A 21382-nucleotide genomic window follows, 5' to 3' on the forward strand; every position below is an offset into this window, starting at 1 on the left:
GGTTTCCTCGCCAGCAAGGCGGGGAATGCCCCAAATTGGTTGCAATTCCCCATGCGTGTGGATATTGCTGGCAACCTTGCTTGCGCAACATAGGATGGGGATGCGCGATGTGGGCGACTGAGACTTTGAGACTTTCAAGAGGCGATTGGACTGTCCGTTTGTCAGAAAATGGTGTGTAGGATCTCCCGCTCGGGCAGGCGGGGGGGGGGTTGGACTAGATGACCTACAAGGTCCCTTCCAACTCTGATTATCTGTTAATCTGAGCCTCTTAAAAAGAGTGCAGAGAAGAGCAATAAATACGATTGGGGGCTGGAGGTTACAACCTACGAAGTACACAAGTTACAGGAATTGGGTGTAATTTAAATATAGGTAAAGGTAAAAGGTTCCCCTCGCACCTACGTGCTTGTCGTTTCCGTCTGTTCATCTCTGTCACAAAGCCGAAGAGCCGGCGCTGTCCGAAGACGTCTCCGTGGTCATGTGGCCGGCAGGACTAAACACCCGTTCCCTTCCCACCAAAGTGGTCCCTATTCTTCTACTTGCATTTTTTTTTTACGTGCTTTCAAACTGCTAGGTTGGCAGAAGCTGGGACGTAACTGGGACTTAACTGGGAGTAACGGGAGCTCACTCTGTTGTGCGGCAATGCTAGGGATTGAACTATAGCTACAAACAAACAGATGACAGAAATGATACAGTTACAGGGTCTCCCTGCTTGAGCAAAAGGGGGGGTTGGACTAGATGACCTCAAAGGTTCCTTCCAAGCTCTTTTTTTTTTTTTGATGGTTTGATTGAACAGCCTGCCTCCAGAAGTTGTGAATGGTCCATCGCTGGAGGCTTTCAAGAAGAGCCCCGACAGAAACGATACAGTTACAGGGTCTCCCTGCTTGAGCAAGTGGGGCGGGGTTGGACTGGATGACCTCCCAGGTCCCCTCTTTGGCCGCCTTCTTTATCCTCTTTCCCATTCCGCCGGTCTCCCTTAAGGAGGAGGAGCCGAGGCGGAGCTGGGCGGGCTGGCGGCTCTCATGTGATGCGACGCCGCTGCTATTAGAGCGCTCGGCGGCCCCCGCGGGCGGACTCCGGCCTGCGGGCGAGCTGCGCGGTTCACGCGAACGTGGGTCAAGCCGACACGAGAGACGCGCGTTGAAGGGAGCGGAGCGTGGGGGCGATCGCCTGCAAGCCGCGAGTTCGCCCAGAGGCCCGATCCATCCGGCCGGCCGGAGAGGAGAGGAGAGGGATGCCCGGCGTTGCAGCCCGGCGAAGGTGCGCAAAAAAAAACCCTCCACTACTTCGCTTTGCAAAACCTCTGGATCCGGATTAAGTGGGTGGAATTGGGTGGCTTCTCCTCCTTTTGCAGAAGAAAAGGGGGGTGCAATTGGGGAAGGGGGGTGGGTGGATTAATTCACCCTTAGCAATCTCTCTCTCTCTCTCTCTCCCCCCCACCCCACCCTGGATCTCTTCTCTCCGGCTTTGGATGGCGACTAGTTTGCGCGCAACGCGTTCCTGCGAAGGAACTTCCCCGATTTTGGGGTGGGGGGAGAGAACTGGGTGGAGGGCCAGCCCTGCAAGGTAGGCCCGTGGGGAGGGGGGGCTTCTGCCCCGTTCCCCCCCCCAAAAAACCTGGAAATTTCTCCCCCCCCCTCAAGCTTTGAATCGCGCATCTTTCTGGTTTTTCAGCTGCGAAAGTCAGTTGGAGTTGCAAACTCGGTTAAGGGGGTGGTTGGGCTTACCAAATGAAAAAACCCCCATCCAGGATTCACACAACCGTTGTGTTGACACCCCCCTGCCGCCGCCCCCCCCAAAAAAAGCCGGAGGAGGAACAAACTTGGGGCTATAAACAGAAATGGTGTGTAGGCTTTCCTGCTTGAGCAGGGCGGGTTGGACTAGAAGACCTCCAAAGGCCCCTCCCGCGACTCTCTTGGTTAGTCTGTATGTAGAAGCAAGCCAAGTTTTGGGTCATTGCAAGGGGATTTTTGGGGTTGTGGGAATCCACCATGGGAGGTTGCGGGGGAGATGCAGCAGTTTGAAAATTCTGCAAATAATAATAATAATAATCCGTATTTGGGTTTTTTTTTAAAGAGGGTGGGGGGAATAAAGAGCTAAACTCCCCTTTCTTTAGTGCTGGGAGCATTTGGGGGCCTGCAGGGGCTTTAAAAAAAAACACCCAAATTCTTGATATATCCATTGAACAAAAAGCTTATTTGCATTATGAGAGAAGGAGGGAGTTTAAAACTTGCCTGTTGTACCTCTGGTCAGACTGCTAAGGGAGTAATGGAGTTGTTCCTTGTTTGCGTAACCTTGCCTCTTTCTTTGCATCACTCTTCTTTAACTGCTTGTCTTCAGGGACCCTATTTTTTTGGGGGGGGGGACTTTAGGTTCAGCAGCCCCTGCGAATAAAAAAGGGAAAAAAGGAATATTTTTTTTCCTCCTCTAAAAATTGGAATCTCTCATCTGCTGCCTTTTCAGAAGCTATTAAAACCGTTTTATTTAAATTAAAATCTTGACAGGCCTAGTGGTTAGAATATTGGAAACAGAGCCATGTCCATTTAAGATATGACTATAGTTTCTGCTAAGAATTAGCTTTTCCAGAGACGCATACTATATCGGTGACTAAGATAGGAAGTAGCATACTATATCGGTGACTAACATAGGAAGTAGCAGGCCAGGCCTTTTTAAACCAGCCTCGCTCATGTTTCTTATGGCTTGACCAGCTGGTTTATAGCAGCTTGCAGTGTCCAGTACAATAACCCTGTAAGGTAGGCCACTACTGACTTTTCCTTTTAATAATGCAAAGCTACAAACAACTCTGTATCTGAATTGGGGAAGCTTGTGAGCTTCTGGCTAATTTGGGAGCCTGCTCATGATGGTTTTATTCAGTAAACCATGATTGAAAGCTGGGTGTGTATCTTGGCTTCTTGGTCAAATGATGGTTGAAAAGAAGCTGTGTGGCTTGGTGTGATGGGTGGACCCTGCTGACTGTGAATTATTCAGAAACTGTGATTGTGTGTGTGTGTAAATTAGCCAGTTCTGCTTCTTCAACAAGCTATGTTCAGAATAAACAATGGTTTTCTGTGCTAACTGAACCCACCTTCTAGTTTAAAGCTTGCATTTGATTTCCTAATATTTCTAATTTCTTATATATATATTTTAGGATGGGTGGGATTGACACAAGTGGTTTTTCCTTTGAGTTATTTAAACTTGCGTGCCTGTCTTTTGCTGGATCCTCTTGGGTACTACAATTTCCATCATTCCCAGCCAGTTGGATCCTCCTCCTACAAGTTCCTACCTGTGGAAAAAACTGCCCTCTTCCTAGCATAGCAGAGAGTGGTTTTTTGTAAGTAAATCAGGAATAACGAGTGTTTATCCAAAAGAAAAACTTTGAATTAAGTTAGTCCCCACTGCATGCTAAACCATGGTTTACAAAGGCAGCTAAGCAAGCCATGATTGGCTGCAGTCACATTCTCTGAGGTCCAAACAAGGCATTGTTGTGGGGTGAGGCTCCCCAGTCGCCTCTCTGTACGAGTCCCTGTTTTGGAAGTGGGGAAATGAAGGGTGGATTTGATCCTTGTGCTGCAGGATTAAGGTAGGGAAGTTGAGGACATTGGATGCCAGGGAATGATGGGGGTTGGAGTCCTTGCGAGCACCAGGGCAGCTGGAATGCAGCCACTCAGGTTCTGGATGTCCTTTTGGAACCGAAGCATGGATTAAAATACGAAGTTTGTTGCAAGAGGATGAGCCGAGAAAATAACCTTTAAATCCAGATTGGCAAATCACAAACTCTAGTTTAGGAGCTGTGTGGACTTTCCTAGTTATCTTCTAGGACCTGCATTTGGGGGGACCAAAGAGATAAATGCAGCTGGATCTTTTTTTTGCAACAAAGAGGTCTAGAAAATCATAAATAATAATTGGTGCAATTAAAACAGTTTGAAAAGTAAAACCTGGCCTAAATTGCATTGGGGGGACACTGTAATGCTTGGTTTCTGGACCTTGGCTACGCAAAGGTGTGTGGACTACAACTCCCACAATTTTCTCACACGCCTTAAGATTATGGCCAGGTTTCCTAACCGTGGCAACTCGATCAGTTGGTGCAACTTTTAAGCCAGGCATCCTGATTTGTTGAGTTAGCCAACTGTCTTTTTTTTTTAAAAGGACATCTCTGTAATCTGGCATTGCGCACGATGTTTTTATTCCAGTGTTTGCCCTGGTTGCAGCTTTTCTTGGAAGAATGGGATATTTTAATTTTGGAGGGCTAAGAATTCAGGGCCCCTTGAAGTGTCAACCCAGCAGAAAAATCATTTTAAAAACTTGAAATTTGGAAGGCAGGGAAAAAGGAGAGAGAATCCTCTTCTCAAGATGATTGCACTCTTTTTGCTTAAATCCCAAAATTGATCTTGATTTTTAATTCAGCTATTTCAGAGGCCTTTCCCTCCTTGTTTTATTGCCTTCTTAGTTTCTCAACTGTTTGCTGTTAAGTTGTTGTACAACATCAAAACATAGTTATGCAATTATTATTTTTTTGATAGCACGTGAGTGCTTGGTATTTTGTTTCCTTTTTTCTTCTTCTTTGCTTTGGGAGGTGGCATAGCTTGGCGTAGTCAGTTTGGGATTTCAAGTTCTGTCTGGCAGCCGGAAGTTTTGCTGAACAATTTGCACCCTTGCCCCAGCCCTTTTCCCCAAACAGATGTTGGTCACCTGCCATACAATGAAACAGATATTTCCATTTAGCATGGGTGGCCAAGCCCTTTTCATAACCAGCCTGATTTTAAATGGGAATATGTGAATTTGGTGCCCAAGCCTGAATGTGAGGAGCAAACCTAGGAATGGTGGTTTGCAGCCAGAGTGGGGGAAATAGAAGCGAGCTATGGCTCCAAAAGTATAAATCTGGCATTTGCCAGATGTCTCTGGACTACACTTTCCAGCATGCCTAGAGAGCATAAAGGATGCTGGGAGTTTTCTGGAGTGATCCTAGCTGATTTAGTAAACATAGTTTCAGGTAAAATTGTAAATCTGGGTGGGATGGGACAGGATAACCTTTAAACTAGGATAAAAGATAGGATTGTGAAAAGCTTTTTTAGCCACCCTGTTGAACACAATTGCTGTGTATTTTCCAACAACATTTATAGTCCGTCTCTGAATTAATTTCGCATGCAAAGTAGGCTGATCCTTCCCTTAAACATTGATGGGGATTCCACTCCTTTAGACTGTGAATAATTTAGCCAGGATATAAACAGGAATGTAGGAAGGCTGGCCTTTGGAAATCACTGGGTTGAGAAAGCCTCCATTAGCATAAGGTTGTTATCTAATGGGATGCAGAAATATTTCCTGGGCACGTTGGCTGGGTGTCTTCTTTGGCGATGTTTAAAAGATGAACTTGAGCCGTGATTTAAGAAAAAATAAACAAACAAATGCCGGTTAAGAATCTGGAGGGTGCTTTTTCCTTAAAGAGTTTTCTGCTTCCTCTTTTTTTTGTGAATGGGGCTTTGCCGGAGGTGGAGAACACAGAATCACAAGAGTTGGAAGGGACCCTGGAAGCCATCTAGTCCAACCCCCTGTTCGAGCAGGAGAAATAGCATTTCAGACAAATGACTGAGTCCAGCCTTTTCTTGAAAGTCAAGCTCCACCCTAGATGGGAAAGTTTCTCCAAACTGGGGTACGCGTTTAATTTTGGTGGTTAAAATTTGAACACTTAGGAGTACACAATCGTGCCCAGAGAGTTGGCTTGCTCAGATCAAGAGCCCAAACTCGGTTTGATGCAGGTGGAGATTAAACCAAGATGCTTCTATCCCCAAATCATTGCTTGGAGTGTTGGAAGACTGAGATGCATTTGATTGAAGTCCAAATTTTCTCCTGCATCCTTTTTTTTTTCTTGATATGTAGGAAAGCTCAAATCTAGGAAATTTATCTACTTTTTTTTTTTTTTTGGCCACTCTTGTTGGTGGCGGTGATATAACTGGTGCCTTTTTAAAAATGCTACTAAACGAGTTAAAGGACTGCTTTATATGTGCAAGCACCTTTTAAAAAAAAAGATTATGTAACTGAATTCTTGTGGTTAAGGTGCCAGGTTAACTTTGAGTTTAAAAGGAGGGGGGGATTGTTGATATTGAAAGAAGAGAGTAGATTGAAATGATGATTTGGAGATTAGAAAAGACTAAAGATTGAAAGGGGAGGAAATAAATATTCTGTAGAAAGGGCAGAACACATCAATGTGTGTTTATTTTTTTATACGGTCTTTTTCTCTTATATATAATTTTACTGTATTGAAAGAATACATCCCTCTCTCTTTTCTCTCTCTCTTTGTCTTTCTATATCTATCCATCCAACAATCTCTAGCTACCCTGTTTCCCTGAAAATAAAGATCCAACTGATTTTTTCAGGATGCTCGTAATATAAGCCCTACCCTGAAAATAAGGCCCAGTTAAGATTGTCAGCCAGACGGAGGCATTTGGGACCGTATTTCCCCGAAAATAATAGCTAACCGGAAAATTAAACCCTAATGCGTCTTTTGGAGCAAAAATTAATATACGACCCAGTCTTATTTTCGGAGAAACGCAGTACCCATCCATCCATCCATTGTGTTTCCCTGAGAATAATTCCTACCCACAAAATAATCCCTAGTGCGTATTTTTTGTACCTCCCCAAAATTATAAGACCAGGTCTTATTTTCAGGAAAAACATAGTGTGTCTGTGCGCTAAACAAGGCAGCTGTTAAACCAGGATTTTTATGCAAAAATGCATAGAATTTTTACAACCTTATTCAGGCAAACCATCTGCCTGGGGCCCAATGTATTGTCCATCGTCCCCTGCCAAATCAGGTTTGCCTACGCCTCCACACCTTATCTTTGAAATATGGTTTAAAGACTGGTGCAGTGGGCTGCAGGGCGTTGATAGGCAAACGGTTGGTATTACTGTGGCCGATGCACACTTATTTGTGTGGCTTGGCAAACGGGTAGCACGCCATAGTTTCCCACGGCTTCCAGGATGTTGGGTGAGCCACGAGACGGTGCATGCCTCTGTGTGTGGGAATGGGCAGGGAAACGCCACGGTCAGGCTGAGAAACAGATATTAGAAATAACAATTATTGATGGCAATCCTGTCCGTGTGTTTGGGAGTTGAGCCCTAATACGGGACTAGCATCCCATCAATTATCTAAGGAGGCCAACTGCATTGCTGCATAATGAAAAATTGGGGAAGGAGAGGTAATATTAGGACATTATCCGGTTCTACCTTCTGTGCTTCTAGTTTTAAAAGGGGTGGGGGGGAGAGCTTTAGGCTTTAAGCCAGAGGTGATGGAGAATGCTGGCCCCTTTAGGACTTGTGGACTTCAACTCCCAGAATTCCACAAGTCATAAAAGGGCCATAGTTACCTAACCCAGCTTTAAGCCATGTTTCTCAATTCTGCAACTTGAAGAGGCCTGGACTTCAACTCCCAGAATTCCCTAGGCAGCCATTTAAGCCAATATTTCTCAGTTTTGCAACTTGAAGAGGCCTATTTCAACTCCCAGAATTCCTAGCCATCCAAGGATTATTCTTTGCTTTTTTTTCTTTAACTGGGGAATTTCTTGGACTATTTCTTACTCAATTATTTCCCCTCTAAATTTAAAAGCTGGTTTTGGGGTGCTGGTTACCCTGGGATTAGAAGCGGGTGTGTGTGTGCAATTCTTTTCCTTTGCAAATTGATCCATTCCAGGGAAGGTTAACATGAGCAGAGATTTCTTTGAAATCTGGAAAAGAAAGGAAGGGCTTTGGTGGCTTTAGAAGTGGCTGGCCTACGTTTCCCAGTGTTCTTTGCTCTGCTGGCAAGGTTTCCTGGGAGTTGTAGTGCAACATTTGGCCAATGACAATTGATGTCCTGGGTGTCCAGTTGGGAAGCTGATGTGCCTGAATTTCAGGCAGGGGAACGTGGATGCAAAGAATGAAAAAGAACAATATTTGGAAATAAATTAGCAAAAGGGAAGGGCAGGAGCTGACATATATAGGGCCGTCCACCTGACATATAAATCTGTTTGAACTTGGTGATTAAAAATACAGGTCATTCTTGACTTGAGCCCAAAATGTATGTTGCCGGTGAGAAAAACGCGTGAAGTGAGTTTTTGCTCACGTCTTACGACTTTTCCTGCCACGTTTGTTTACGTGAATCAGTGCCGTAAGTTAGTAACGCCTTTCAATGGCTCGCCTGACAACTTAGCAACACGTGATGGCCGTACGTCGAGGACGAACCCGATGAGTTTTGCCTTGCAGGTGGATTTGGCACGTCCACCTGGGCTGCTTCCTCCTCCTTTCAAGGAATTGATGGTCAGTTCATCCTAAAAACCTTGGATTAACCTTGGGTTAATCAAACCTTGGGTTTGTTTTGCTGGCCTGTTAATAATTATTTGGATCTGGTTTTGGGCACGGTTGGTCTGGAGTGTGAGAAACAAACCTGGAGCTTCTTCCCAAAGCTTTGCACAGCCGTGAGTCATCCTCATTCAACACCATTAACCCTCTCCTGCTTGGCTTTTCCCAGCCACCGAGAACCACGCTGCCTCGTTGGGCCTGTGGAACTGCCCACCACAAGAACGAGCAGCAGCTCTGAATTCACCGAACCACAGCTATTGGGGAATGCTGATGATGGGATTTGTAGTAACTGAGGTTTTAAATGGGCCTCTTGGTCACAAGGCTCGGATGTCTCGGTGGGAGCTGAAAGCCAGTGCTAAACTTCCTTCGTTTGAGCTAGCTACCAGGAAAACCGAGTTATGGGACAAGCTGGCATTGAGAGGAAATTGCATATCTTTTTTTTCCCCTTCTGAATTGACCAGCTCAGCATCTTTGCTAGTGGAAACGCTGCTTGCAAATGCTCGGTTATGTAATAAACCCAGGGCAGTTTTTTCCCTGACCCCTTTTGGTCTGTTTTTTTTCTTCTTCTTTTTTTTCCAAAGAACAGCCTGTTCTGAATAGAGGAAGACTCAGTGGCCTTTTTCCTTCCTCTGCCAATTTTTGTCTCGGCCTGCAGTGCTTCTTGCGCGGTCATCTCAGCCCACCTTCCCCTGCATGTAGAAAGTCTTGTCTCTCTTTTGAAAAAAAAAAACAAAAAACCTTGGTGTCATCTTTTGGGAAGCCTCGACATTTGAATTGGGCTGCCCTGAAATTTGTCTTTCTACAACTAGAGTAGAAAAGATTATTTTCCCCTCTTTCTGGGGACTTTGAAAAACAAAGTTGGTTTTTGCATGGCTTAAGTTTTCAGTTCGTTGCAAAGGAGTTTTGATTGTTACGTATTTTGTGACAATATAATGTTTATATTATAAACAATAAGGGGAGGGAATTCTGCCTCTGCCTACCAGCATCCATCAGTATTCATCTGGCTAGTGTCCTGTCAGTGTGTGAGAGTTGAGGGCTGTTTGGAAACTGAAACAGTATGTGCTGTGTGAGCAAGGAGACAGCAAGGAGCCTGGGCAGGGCTTAGCTCAACTGTTCCGTCCTAAAGCTGCTTGGTACTGTGAAACTAAAACTGAAACTCCTCTCCTCTGCTTGTGTTTTGCATTTGGAAGAGATTTCTTTTCAGGTAGGATGGGGGAGTAGAATTCCTTAGCACCAGAGCGTGTTAATAATAATAATATACGAAATAATAACGCTCTGATGGTCATTTCAAAAATCTTTTCCCTAGTGAGCACCTAGAAGCCAAGAGGACCATAGGTGCCGATTTCAAGTTTGTAGGCTTTATAGTTCTGGAGATTGTGTGATGGTGCGTGAGGGGTATTTTGCTTTTATATAGATAAATATTTATCGTGTAAAATGGAGCTTGCACATCATTTCAGCTTGGTTTGGGAGTTTCCTTCCTGAATTGTCGGACACAAACTGAAAGCTTTCCTTAACCGTGATTTACTTGTTTAAACCACTATGGTGAGCGGTCTCAAGTCCAGCAGAAGTAACTTTTAGGTTTGGTTTTAGTGTGCAAATGAGAAAAGGGATTGCCCAGCGGAGGCCTGGCGGATGGATGGGACGCTGTTTTGTCTCTTGGTTGTGTGGGGGTGCCATTTGATGAGTTGGAGAGCCGAGTTCGGATCCGTACAATTCCTGTTTGTAATGTGGAAAGCAGTACGGGGTAGCCCTCGACGTCGCATGCAAAAACTAAGTGAGATGGCATGAGCAAAATTTGCCTTTTTTACGCCATTGTTAAATGAAGCGCCACGGTTGTTAAGTGAATCCTGCTTCCTCCCCATTGACTTTGATGGTCATAAAAGGTGATCACGTGACCCCAGGACATTGCAACCGTCATAAATATGCGTCCATGGCCAAGCTTTTGATCCACACTTATGACCGCAGCGGTCTTAAGTGTGAAAAAGGCTCAGAACTCGCTTTTTTCAGGACCATTGTTACTCTGAAGGTCACTAAATGAACCATTATAAGTCGATACTCCCCGTATTTATCATAATCTAATCCACCCATTGTCCTGTAGGATTTTTTTTAAGGGGGCATCTGGCATAGTGGGTAGATCAATCCAATCCTACCCTTTTAAAAAGTTTATAAACTAAACCGAGGCGGGGAAATGCGTGATCCTGAAATATTTATTTATATTTAACATGCCCGTGCACGGAATTAAATTATCCATTGCCCGTTTGCCCCCACGGCACACTTTTTTCCAGCCTTAGCTTTTTAAATATACACATCTGTGTGTGTTGTGTAAGCCTTAACACAGAACCTGATTCACACCCTGGTGTTTTTTTTTCCCCCTCTCTTCTTTTTTTCCTTCTTTTCTTTCCATGACTAACCAAGTCTGCGGCTGGCAGGGCTTCAGTGGGGCAGTTCATCTTTAAAACATGTTTCTTAGAAAGCGACTTTGCACAGTTTCCCTTTTTTAAAAAAAGGGGGCTGGCAAGATTTACACACACACACACACACAGACAGACAGACAGACAGACAGACACACACACACACACACACACACACCTGCTGTCCGCCCCAAAGGTGGATCTTTGCTCGCGGGGAATCCAGTGTTTCGGATGGTTTTGTGGCAGTGGGAAGAACCAAGAATGTGAGCTGGCCACGATTTGGGAAGCAAGAAAGGGATGGCGTTGAAGAAGAGAATGACACGAGTTGGAAAGGGACCTTGGAGGTCTTCTAGTCCAACCCCCTGCTCAAGTAGGAAACCTCATACAATTTTCAGACAAATGGTTATCCAATCACTCGTTAAAAGCTCCCAGTGTTGGAGCATTTACAACTTCTAGAGGCAAGTTGTTCCACTCGTCCATTGTTCTCACTTTTACGAAATTCCTCCTTAGTTCTAAGTTGCTTCTCTCTTTGATTAGTTTCCACCCTTTGCTTCTCGTCCTGCCCTCAGGTGCTTTGGAGAATAGCTTGACTCCCTCTTCTTTGGGGCAGCCCTCAAATATTGAAACACTGCTATCATGTCACTCCTGGTCCTTTTTGTTAAACTAGACATACCCAATTCCTGCAACCATATGTTTTAGTCTCCAGTCCCCCAATCCTCTTGGTTGCTCTTCTCTGCACTCTTTCTAGAGTCTCAACATCTTTTTTATAATACGGATTGCAGCCTTCTAAGTGTGATCTTACCAAGGCTTTATAAAGCGGTACGGATCAATGCTTTGCTGCTTCTAGTCAGGAGAAAGCTCTAAAATATCTCTGCTTCCCAGAAGCATGTGCAGAGTGCATCTTGGTTGGAGCCCAGGGGGCTGTTTGCATCAATGAAGCCGAAACGCCTCCTGGTGGTGTCAGCTTTGGAAGCCATATTGAGATTCGAGGCTTCCATGCTGCCACAGTTGAGCCTGAGAAAGTGGGAGGGAGGAATTCATTGGAGGCAAAATAAAATCCTTTTCTTTGGTTCAAGGTCATGGAGTGTGGCACAGAATGAAATGGGAATCTTACTTTAGGACGGATGGGGATTGGACCATGTGATGTGATGATGGCTAAGGAGGGGGGATGGATTTGTAGTTCTGACTTTTGCAAGGAAGCCCGAAACTTTCAGATTCGGGATTCCACAGATGTTCCAGTTTACTATCCAAATAAAAGGAACTTTTTGAGAGGCGTCTGCCTCGGAGTTATTGATTGGATTGGAGGGTTGCTGGAATGCCGACAGGTGGAAGAACGTGGCGTGGGGAGAAATCTGTGGCGAAAGTGGGAATCATGTGAGAGCTGGAGGTCCTTCACTTCAGACGTTTCCCCCTCCCATCAGTTGAAAGCCATCTTTCTCGGTCCCCCTGGAAGGGGATGATGGGGCTCATAGTTCAGAACATCCGCTCTCTTTTCCCCTTCCTCTTCCCAGGGCAGAGCGTGGAACTTCGGAACGTGGCGTGAAAGGCATTCACCACGGAACATCTGGAGGCTTCTGATAGAGGCTGGGGCCAGATGTTCCATTTTGTTAAGGCCTGTGGCCTTCTCCTTTTAATCGCTGGTGGTGGTGGTGGGAACATCTGTCTTGGCTGTCCCCAGACGTTCTATCACCCCCCCTGAACTGCTGTCCTCGCAAAACCACCTTCTATTTTTTAATGTCTAACTCGCCCCTTGTTTTCATTTCCGCTCGATTAGGTACTGTTGACCGTCACCCAACATCCGCAGCGACATCTCCCCGTGAGGCCTCGGAGCGAGCGGGCTGACCGACATCCCTCCCCCCGGATGCCCATCGCCCAACGGGTGGGCCTTGAACCATGGGTCAAAAGGTGACGGGGGGGATCAAAATGGTGGACATGCGGGACCCGGTGTGCCGGCCGCTGAAGCAGGAGCTGCAAGGCTTGGACGACAGCAAGCCAGCTCGACTGGACCTCCTGCTGGACATGCCCGCCGTCCCCTACGACGTCCAGCTGCTCCATTCGTGGAACAACGACGACCGCTCCCTCAATGTCTTTGTGAAAGAGGAAAACAGGCTGACTTTCCACCGGCATCCGGTGGCCCAGAGTACCGATGCCATCCGGGGCAAAGTGGGCTACACCCGGGGGCTCCACGTCTGGCAGATCACCTGGGCCATGAGGCAACGGGGGACGCACGCTGTGGTGGGCGTGGCCACGGCCGAGGCTCCTCTGCACTCGGTGGGCTACACCACCCTCATCGGGAACAACCCCGAGTCCTGGGGCTGGGACCTGGGGCGCAACCGGCTCTACCACGATGGGAAAAACCAGGCCAGCCAGACCTACCCGGCCTTTCTGGAGACGGACGAGACCTTCATCGTGCCAGATGCGTTCTTGGTGGTGCTGGACATGGACGACGGGACCCTCAGCTTCATCGTGGACGGGCAGTACATGGGCGTGGCCTTTCGGGGGCTGAAAGGGAAGAAACTCTACCCCGTGGTGAGCGCCGTGTGGGGCCACTGTGAAATCCAGATGCGATACTTGAACGGCCTCGACCGTAAGTCTCTCTCTCTCTCTCTCTTTCTCTCTCTCTCTCTCTGTTTTTCATGGCGTTTGGTGGTTGACCTTCTTAGTAGAGAGAATAGAATAAAATTAGAATAGGAATGGGAATGAATAGGAATAGAAATAGAAATAGAGGTCTCCAAACTTGGCAACTTTAAAACTTGTGGACTTCAACTCCCAGAGTTCTCCAGCCATCATTTTGGTTGCTGTGCAAGGCAGTTGTTGAATGAGCTTTGGCCCCCGTTTTAATGACCATTCCTTGCCCCGGTTGTTAAGTGAGGAACGTGGTGAAATCTGGCTCCCCCATCGACTTGGCTGGTCAGAAGGGTCGTAGAAGGGGATCGCGGGACGGCTGGGACACGGCGAACTATCATAAGTATATGCCCGTTGCTGCGCCTTTGAATTTTGATCACGTGGATCGTGGGAATGCTGCAACGGTGTTAAGCGAGAAGAGCCTGTTCTGACCTAGGCTTTCTTAGAAAGCATAAAACACCACCTTAGTCCCGGCAAAACTTCTTTTTATTTCCACGGCTGTGAATTACGTTCATTCACAGCCGGCCAGGCTTCACAAACAGTCTTTCAGGGGAATGTTGATAAACACCCACCTTATCGCGCTTCCAGAGAACTAACTGCCAAGCGCAGGGCAAGGCCAAACTGGACACAGAGTCAAACAGAACTTTTCAAAGCTTGGATCGGTCAGACAAATTAATTGCTTCCTGCAAAAGCTCACGTCCTCTTCTCTCCTCTTTGATGTCCTATGGGAGGGGCCAATCCTCTCCGAGGTGTGGCCTTACTCCTGAGTCGACCCTGCTGGCTTGATGTTCTTGCTCCTTGGTGCTTTTGAGGGGGGGGGGCTGTTTCTTCGCAAACCGGGGCTCCCCGTTTTCACGAGAGAAGAGAAGCCAGTTTTGCGGAGAAGAGGGGACACTGTTCTGACCAAGGCTTCCTGAGACAGTAACACTCACATGCTGTTCCCCAAAACCTTTTATTTTTTTTTTAATTTCAACAGCTGTGAATTATATGCATTCACAGCCCGTAATGAGTCCCAAAGAGTTTGTGAGTAGTCCAACAGAAGTCTGCCGCAGTCTTTTCGGGATAAGGCTGATAAGCACCCACCTTTATCTCCCTTGAAATGCTGCCAATGACTAAATTGCCCATTAGTTGTACAAGGCCAAATGGAGCACAAAGTCAACACGGAGCTTTAGAGTTTAAACCGATCAGAACAAACAAAGTTGCTTCCTGCAAAGGCTCACATCTTGCCATCCACATCTTGCCGTCCATGGGGGGTGTTGTGGGTTCGGTGCTGGATTCTGAAACGAAAATGCTACACACACAACCCCCTGGTGCTCTCCCGTGCCTCTTAGCCGTTGTGCATGATTGAGGCTGTTAGGCGTTGGCAGCCAACGTTGGAAAAATCTGTCTGAGGAGGAAACGGCAGCTGGGAGAAATAAGTCACTGCAAAAAATAATAATAATAAAGGCTTAATTGCCGATATTTGTGACGTTTTCTTGCAGGTGTTGCTTTCAAGTGGGATGAGTGAGGCAAGCTTAGTCAACAGGATGAGATTTTTCTCAGGAATGGGAAGGTCAAAATTGGCCTTGGCTACCATGCAGCGGTGGTTTTATTTTATTTTTTTCACCTCCTTCACTCTGATAAATTTCCAACTCAGTGTTGTAGACAACATTTGACTTGCCAGATAGAGCTTACTTCATCTATATATCATCTTAGCTCACTTTGAAAGTTGGTGGATTTGTGAGGAGGCGCCCAACGTGGGGTGTGTGACCGATGCTTCCTGTGGCAACCTAGAGCTTTTTGGAATCTAGCAGACGAGGGATTTGGGGTAATTTAAGGGGGGGGAAAATATGCATTTCTCAAAAGGAACTCTTCTCAATTGGCAATGTTGGAGTTTCTCAATCGCAGCGCTTTTAAAAACATGCGGACTTCAATTCCCAGAATTCCCTTTCCAGGAGGGGAGGACTACAACTCCCAGTCTGCATGCTGGCTGGGGGAATTCTGGGAGTTGAAGTCCACACATCTTAAAGGTGCCGAGGTTGAAAAAAACACTCACCTAGATCAAGGCCCGTTTCACACCAGCAAGTTAAATGAAGAATTCGGCCCCTGCAATCAATCTTCATCTTAAACAAGGGAAGCCATTTTGTACCAATGTTGTCCGCTTTTATTGCACCCATGGTACAGCTGGGCTCGCTGAAAGAGCTCGACGTTTCTGTGCGGTCCAAAACTGCTGCTTGAATTTGGACTGTTCTTAGTTTAAGGTCTGTAAACAGTACTAATTTTGGATCTGTTTTCCCTTGTAGCCGAACCTTTACCGCTGATGGACCTGTGCCGGCGTTCGGTGCGCCTGGCTTTGGGCAAGAAGCGGCTGAATGAGATCTCGACGCTGCCTTTGCCCAAATCTCTCAAAAATTATCTTCTTTACCAATGACCCCTTTTGAACACCGGAAGGACAAGAACTCTTGTTTTTGGAGCGAATTGTGTTGGATTCGTCAAGTCAAAATCTTGGGGGTTTTCATCCTTGCGTGTTTTTAAAGAAATCTGTTCCACGTCCCATCCGTGGGCCACGCCGCAAGTGGAAAAAGCTCCCTTTTCCCCAAGATCACATCCCGGTGGGGATTTTCTTCCAGAAAAGATTCCAGCCCAACCTTTCTGCATCCTCGTTTGAATTCCCCCGCTTGTCCGTCAACCGCGAAAGCCGGACGGCCCCCGTGGAGTTTTGCCGAGTGGGGGAACACCTCCGCGGCTCGTCCATGTTGGAGATGGCACAGGTGCAGGAATCAAGACGATGGGCCAACCGGGATGCAGGAAAAGGGATGAGGCCCCACAGGATGTGTGGGAGGATGGCCTCAAGGAAGAAGCGAGCCACTGCTTGGGAGATCTCCTTCCACCTGTGGCCCCTCGGCTGCACTTTTTTCCCTGCCTTCACCGCCGTGCCTTGGTGCCCACCAAATCGCCTGGCTTCACTGCTGCATGGCTCACCTCCCATCTCTTGCTGGAGAAAAATACTTGAAATGAACATTTGGGGTGGGGGGTGGGGATGTTCTAAAGATCAATGGGGGGAAGGGGCTGGGAGGGAGTGATGCCCTAATCCAGTCCGTAGCATCCCCGGGCTTAAGAAAAAAAAACCATTTTTTCTTCATTCGTCCTTGCCAAGGATGGAGGAATGGGCACGGGTGGATTCCCCCACCACTTCTGGCTAGGGATTTTGGAGTGGGGGGGAGGGTTGCCAGAAACCTCAGGCTCCAATGGGGGAAAGAGTGTCTTAAAAAATGGTGGGAAGGTGTGGTTACGCCACCTAGCCCAAGTTCCATCATGGATTCCTGGTTTGCGATCGGACTACAATCCCACTTAGCCAGGCTCAAATTCAGTGGCTGACCCAGAATCTTGAATTGGGGGCGAGGGGGCTCACTCCTAAACCCCTTCCTCCACTTCCTGGGCTGGTCAGGCATTGCAGGATGTCCCCCAAGTGTGATAACCTAGACTAGCAAATATCCTTGATCCAACCAGCAGGGGAAAACAAACAAACATTTATTTTCGATACTGCCTTCCAAGGGATTTGATTTGCACATATTTTATTAACCTGAAATGGAGGTGGGAAAAGCTTTCAGTTGGTTTTTTTTTTTTTGTCCCCCCCACAAAAGGGTTCTCTATTTGGAGGGGGAAATGTTAATATATTGATGTGTGTGTGTGTGTGTACATTTTGCATTGTTTTGAATGTAAAAATGCTGGATTGTTGTTGGGGTTTTTTTTGTTGATGTTTTTAAGTTCATGCTGCTGTAGAAAAATTGTAGTTAGTTAGTTTTAAATGAAGAAGAAACAATTAGGTTAGTTAGGATTTTTTTTTTCTTTTTAAGCACACAACTTGGTGCCAAAGTAAGTTTTGGGAGGCGATCTTTGCGCGCATCTCTTATTATTATTATTATTATTTTAAATCAAGGAATAAAACCAAAACTGTTTTCAAGTGGAACACTTTAACAATTGCACATAAAAGGATTTTTAATGTGTGCAGAGCCAAGCATTTTTAATTGTCCTTAGTACCCCCTTTCCCACTCACACCGAAATTCAGGCACGGATGTGATTTCTTTCTTTCTTTCTTGTTTTGTTTTATTATATGGAGTATTTCATTTCCCCTTCCTTCCATTTTTTTGGTGCACATCGTTGGTGTGACTGGCTTGTACAATTTTTTTTTTTAAAAAAAACAACCTGTCACTGGCTTTTTTTTTTTTTTTCTCCTCCTTGTGGACTGTAGATGATTAGGACCCCGATGAAAGGGAAAGAGAACGAAAATAAAAATGTATTAATAGTTACACGCCTGTGACTGTCAATCTCGCAAACGGTTTACGAATCTTGAGTGACACATTTTCCATTCCAAAAAAAAAATTAAAAAAATGAGATTCTCTGGTGCTGGCTTGCTCGAAGACTGGGAGGGATGGAGCTCTTTCCAATGAGTAAATGATGAAAATATGATTTGCAGACTCGGAAGAAGGAAGGGAAAAAAGGCATGGAAGTTTGCTTAAATCTTAACAATGTCATGCTGAGGTTGGATTGTTTCTGCCAGTAGTCCTCAACTTACAATGGTTCAGAGTTATGATTTATGACCGTTTTTCATACTTACGACCATTACGGTGTTCCCCCCCGGGTTGCATAATTCAGGCACTTGGCACCTGATTCATAGTTAAGACGGTTGCAGCATCCCTACGATCCTGTGATGACCCAAAGGGGCGTGGCACAAAGGCAACACAGTCAGATAATCAATCGGAGTCCCTTTATTAGCGCCAACTTTGCCCCCCAATGTCCTGGTTACCTTCTGGGCTGGAGAAAAACTCGCCCAGGAACAGCCTTTGGCTGCAGAGAGAATCAAGTCCAAAATGTGGTCAACAAAAACTGTAACCATAAGTCCAAACAAGGCAAAATGAGGTAATTAGTCCAGCAGGGCAGGAGAAGGAATTCCAGACATAATTCAGCACGGTTGGGAAGACACCAGGAACACAGATAACCAAAGGCAAGATAAACTCAAGTTTGCTCCTAGCAGCTGTCACAGCTTGCATCTCTTAAACTCTCATTCCCAGGTGTGGCTAATGAAGGGAATCAGGGCCCTTTCCTCCCCTGTAAGCCACACAACCCACTTTGCGCTCTTCTCCATTCCTCCCTGTGTGCCCTAGGATGAAGAGGGGGTGGGCCTGGGTCTTCCTCTGAACTCCCTCTCCCTTGTTCTACCTCTCCCCTGCTCTGCCCAGCCAGACTTTGCCCTTCCCCAGTTTTTTCCACAGCTAACTGAACCACACTCCCACTCCCTGTCAGCTGTTTAGCTTCCTCCTCGGATTCAGACTCTTGACGGGCATGACCCATCCCCTTTTGGGACTCCTGACAAGACAAGCCAATGGGGAAGACTGTTATGGCCCACGCGGCAGTGGACGGAGCTGGCAGCAGAGTCGGACATTAGCGAGGAGGTTGGGGAGGAACCTGGGCCGGTTTTGGAGGTTGAGGAGGGCTCGGACAAGGGCTCTGCATCGGAGTCAGAGATGGTGCCAGGGCAGGCTGGCAGTCAGCAGCTGCCTTCAGACTCAGACAGCAGTTAGGCAGGGGAGCTTCTGGAACCGGTTCCCAGCCTGCGCATGCGCAGGACTACCAGAAGACCAGAACAATTGAAAAAGCAGGGTCGACTCAGGAGTAAGGCCACACCTCGGAGAGGATTGGCCCCTCCCATGGGACGTGAGCTTTTGCAGGCAGCAATTAGTTCGTCCAGTCAATTCAAGCTTTGAAAAGTTCTGTTTGACTCTGTGTCCAGTTTGGCCTTGCCCTGCGCTTGGCAATTCGTTCTCTGGAAGTGCAATAAGGGTGAGTGTTTATAAACATTCCCCTGAAAGACTGTTTGTGAAGCCCGGCCGGCTGTGAATAAACATAATTCACAGCTGTGGAAATAAAAAGAGGTTTTGCCAGGACTAAGGTGGTGGTTTATGCTTTCTAAGGAAGCCAGATTCGCTTAACAACCACGTTAGTCACTTAACAGCTGCCCCCCCCCAAAAAAAAGGGGGGTTGCAAAATGGGACGAAAATTACTGAACAAACAGAACAGAACTACAGAAATGTTGGGCCTGCATTGCAGTCATAAGTTGAGGATTACTTGTAATTCATGGGACAAAGTCGGGATGTTCAGACCGACAAGCCAAAGGAAACTAGGGCCTGTCTGGCCGTTTTCCCCCCACCAGGCCGAGCTCTAACCTGGTTTGCCAGTTCAGCCTATTCACGGCGGCTTGCAAAACCGTTGGGCAGCCAAGCGAACTTACTCACCCTCGGCGGCTTCTGCAATCGCGTTAAGCAATGGGCGAAGCCAGTTTTTTCGGCACCCAAAATGAGGAAGCGGGTGAGCTGGAGAACAAATGACCTTTTATATATGTATATGTATATGTATATGTATATTAAATATATATACAATCTATATTTTGCAAGCAAAAGGAGAGGCACCAGGCTCTGTCCTTTGGTTGCAAAGAAATATTTTGCTGGGTTTCTATGCAACCGCTTTAAAAAAATAAAATAAAATTCCTTAAGGGTCGTCTTTTTTTCCCCCTCTTCTTTTCCCCCCACTCCTCCTTCGATATTTGCAAGAGGGGTGGTATATCCATCAAAAAGGGGGAAGGGGGGAATTCTTGGGGAAGGGATGAACTTGCAGGATGAGGGGCGGCTTGCGAAAGCAGCCGCCTGCGCTGTCCATACAAGGCCTTTTCCTTTAGAGCCACGGATGGAATGTGCTCCCCGGGAAAAAAATAATAATGAGAGCCGGGTGGAGTGGGGAGCGAATATTTTATCTGCCTTCCCTTCCAGACACCCAAACATGCGGCACGGCCAGCAAAAATGGAAGAATTCAGCCTTGCCTCGTAGGGTGTTTATATACAAAACCATGGCAACCACTATTCCCCCCCCCCCCACTGGGGATGTGGGGAGGCACCTGGATTGCCAAGAACTGTTGTGCGTTAGCTGGCCCGGGTATAGGGAAGTGTGCGCTGCTTTTTTTTTTTTTTAATGCAAGCTTGCAACATGGGTGGAGGGCCCCTCCCACAAAAAAAATTGCAAAAATGGGGGCTCCCGAGAAGACCCACAATTTATTTATTTATTCCCCCCCCCCCTTTTTTTTTTATTTATCTGCTGCTTTTGACATTTCTGCAAATGGTCGGGAGGTGGAATATTCCTCCTGGGGAGAAATAATTGGGGTCTCCTTTTAGGGATCTGCATTTGCCAAAATTCTTGAATTTTGTTTTACTTCCAAGGGCCCAGAGAGAAAGAGAGAGAGAGAGAAGGAAGGGGTGTGATTTTCTCCAACTTAAACAGTATGGAAATTGGGTGAGAAATAGGGAAAGGAAAACTGTTTATTAAAGGTGGGTTGTTGTTTTTTCCCCTTCCTATATATTTTGTCCGTGCAAGAAAACATTACAAATGTGGGTTTGTAAAGATCGCCTAGGGGTCTCCCATTCAAGGAGTCGCTAGCAGCTGGCCTTTCCCACGGCAAAGGAAAATACTCTTTTGAGTTAATGATGCCTGCTGGGATGTTTTGGACACACTGGCATTGTTTGTCGGGCAATAAAATAACAATGTGCTGGGTTGTTGTTGTTTTTTTGGTTTTCTAAGTGGTGTCCCATCCCAAGTTTTGGGGTTTGGAGATCAGCCAAGGCGAGACAAATGGAAAATCAAAGGCATTTGTAGAGTCACAATCAGGAGCATTCATAACTTCTGGAGATAAATCGTTCCACTGGTTGATTGTTTTCACTGTTAGGAAATTCCTCCTTAGTTCTAAGTTGCTTCTCTCCTTGATTAATCTCCATCCGTTGCTTCTTGTTCAGGTGCTTTGGAGAATAATTTGACCCCCTCCTCTTCTTTGGGGCAGCCCCTCAAATATTGGATGGCTGCTATCCTATCACCTAGTCCTTCTTTACATTAAACCAGGGATCTTCCAACTTGACAGCTTTAAGACTTGTGGACTTCCAACTCCCATAATTCCTCCTCCAGTCATGTTAGCTCAGGAATTAGAATAGAATAGAATTC

General features: G+C 46.4%; 1 protein-coding gene across 1 annotated transcript; it reads left to right on the plus strand.

Annotated features, from left to right (window-relative positions):
• Positions 1 to 1043: 1043 nt before the first annotated feature.
• Positions 1044 to 17653, plus strand: SPSB1 (splA/ryanodine receptor domain and SOCS box containing 1). Its single transcript, XM_026686445.2, has 3 exons — positions 1044 to 1257; positions 12514 to 13326; positions 15647 to 17653. Exons 2-3 carry the CDS (start codon positions 12633 to 12635, stop codon positions 15772 to 15774), a joined length of 822 nt encoding a protein of 273 aa, XP_026542230.1. The 5' UTR covers positions 1044 to 1257; positions 12514 to 12632; the 3' UTR covers positions 15775 to 17653.
• The last annotated feature ends 3729 nt before the right edge of the window (positions 17654 to 21382 follow it).

This window comes from Notechis scutatus, chromosome 16, assembly GCF_049901735.1.
Source record: "Notechis scutatus isolate UNSWTSFEM ecotype Mainland chromosome 16, rNotScu1.2, whole genome shotgun sequence".
Classification (NCBI taxonomy): domain Eukaryota; kingdom Metazoa; phylum Chordata; class Lepidosauria; order Squamata; family Elapidae; genus Notechis; species Notechis scutatus.

Coding starts and splice junctions, on each gene's coding strand:
- SPSB1 (XM_026686445.2), top strand. CDS start 12,633: ATGGGTCAAAAGGTGACGGGGGGGATCAAAATGGTGGACATGCGGGAC. Junction 13,327..15,646: donor ATACTTGAACGGCCTCGACC/GTAAGTCTCTCT, acceptor TTTCCCTTGTAG/CCGAACCTTTACCGCTGATG.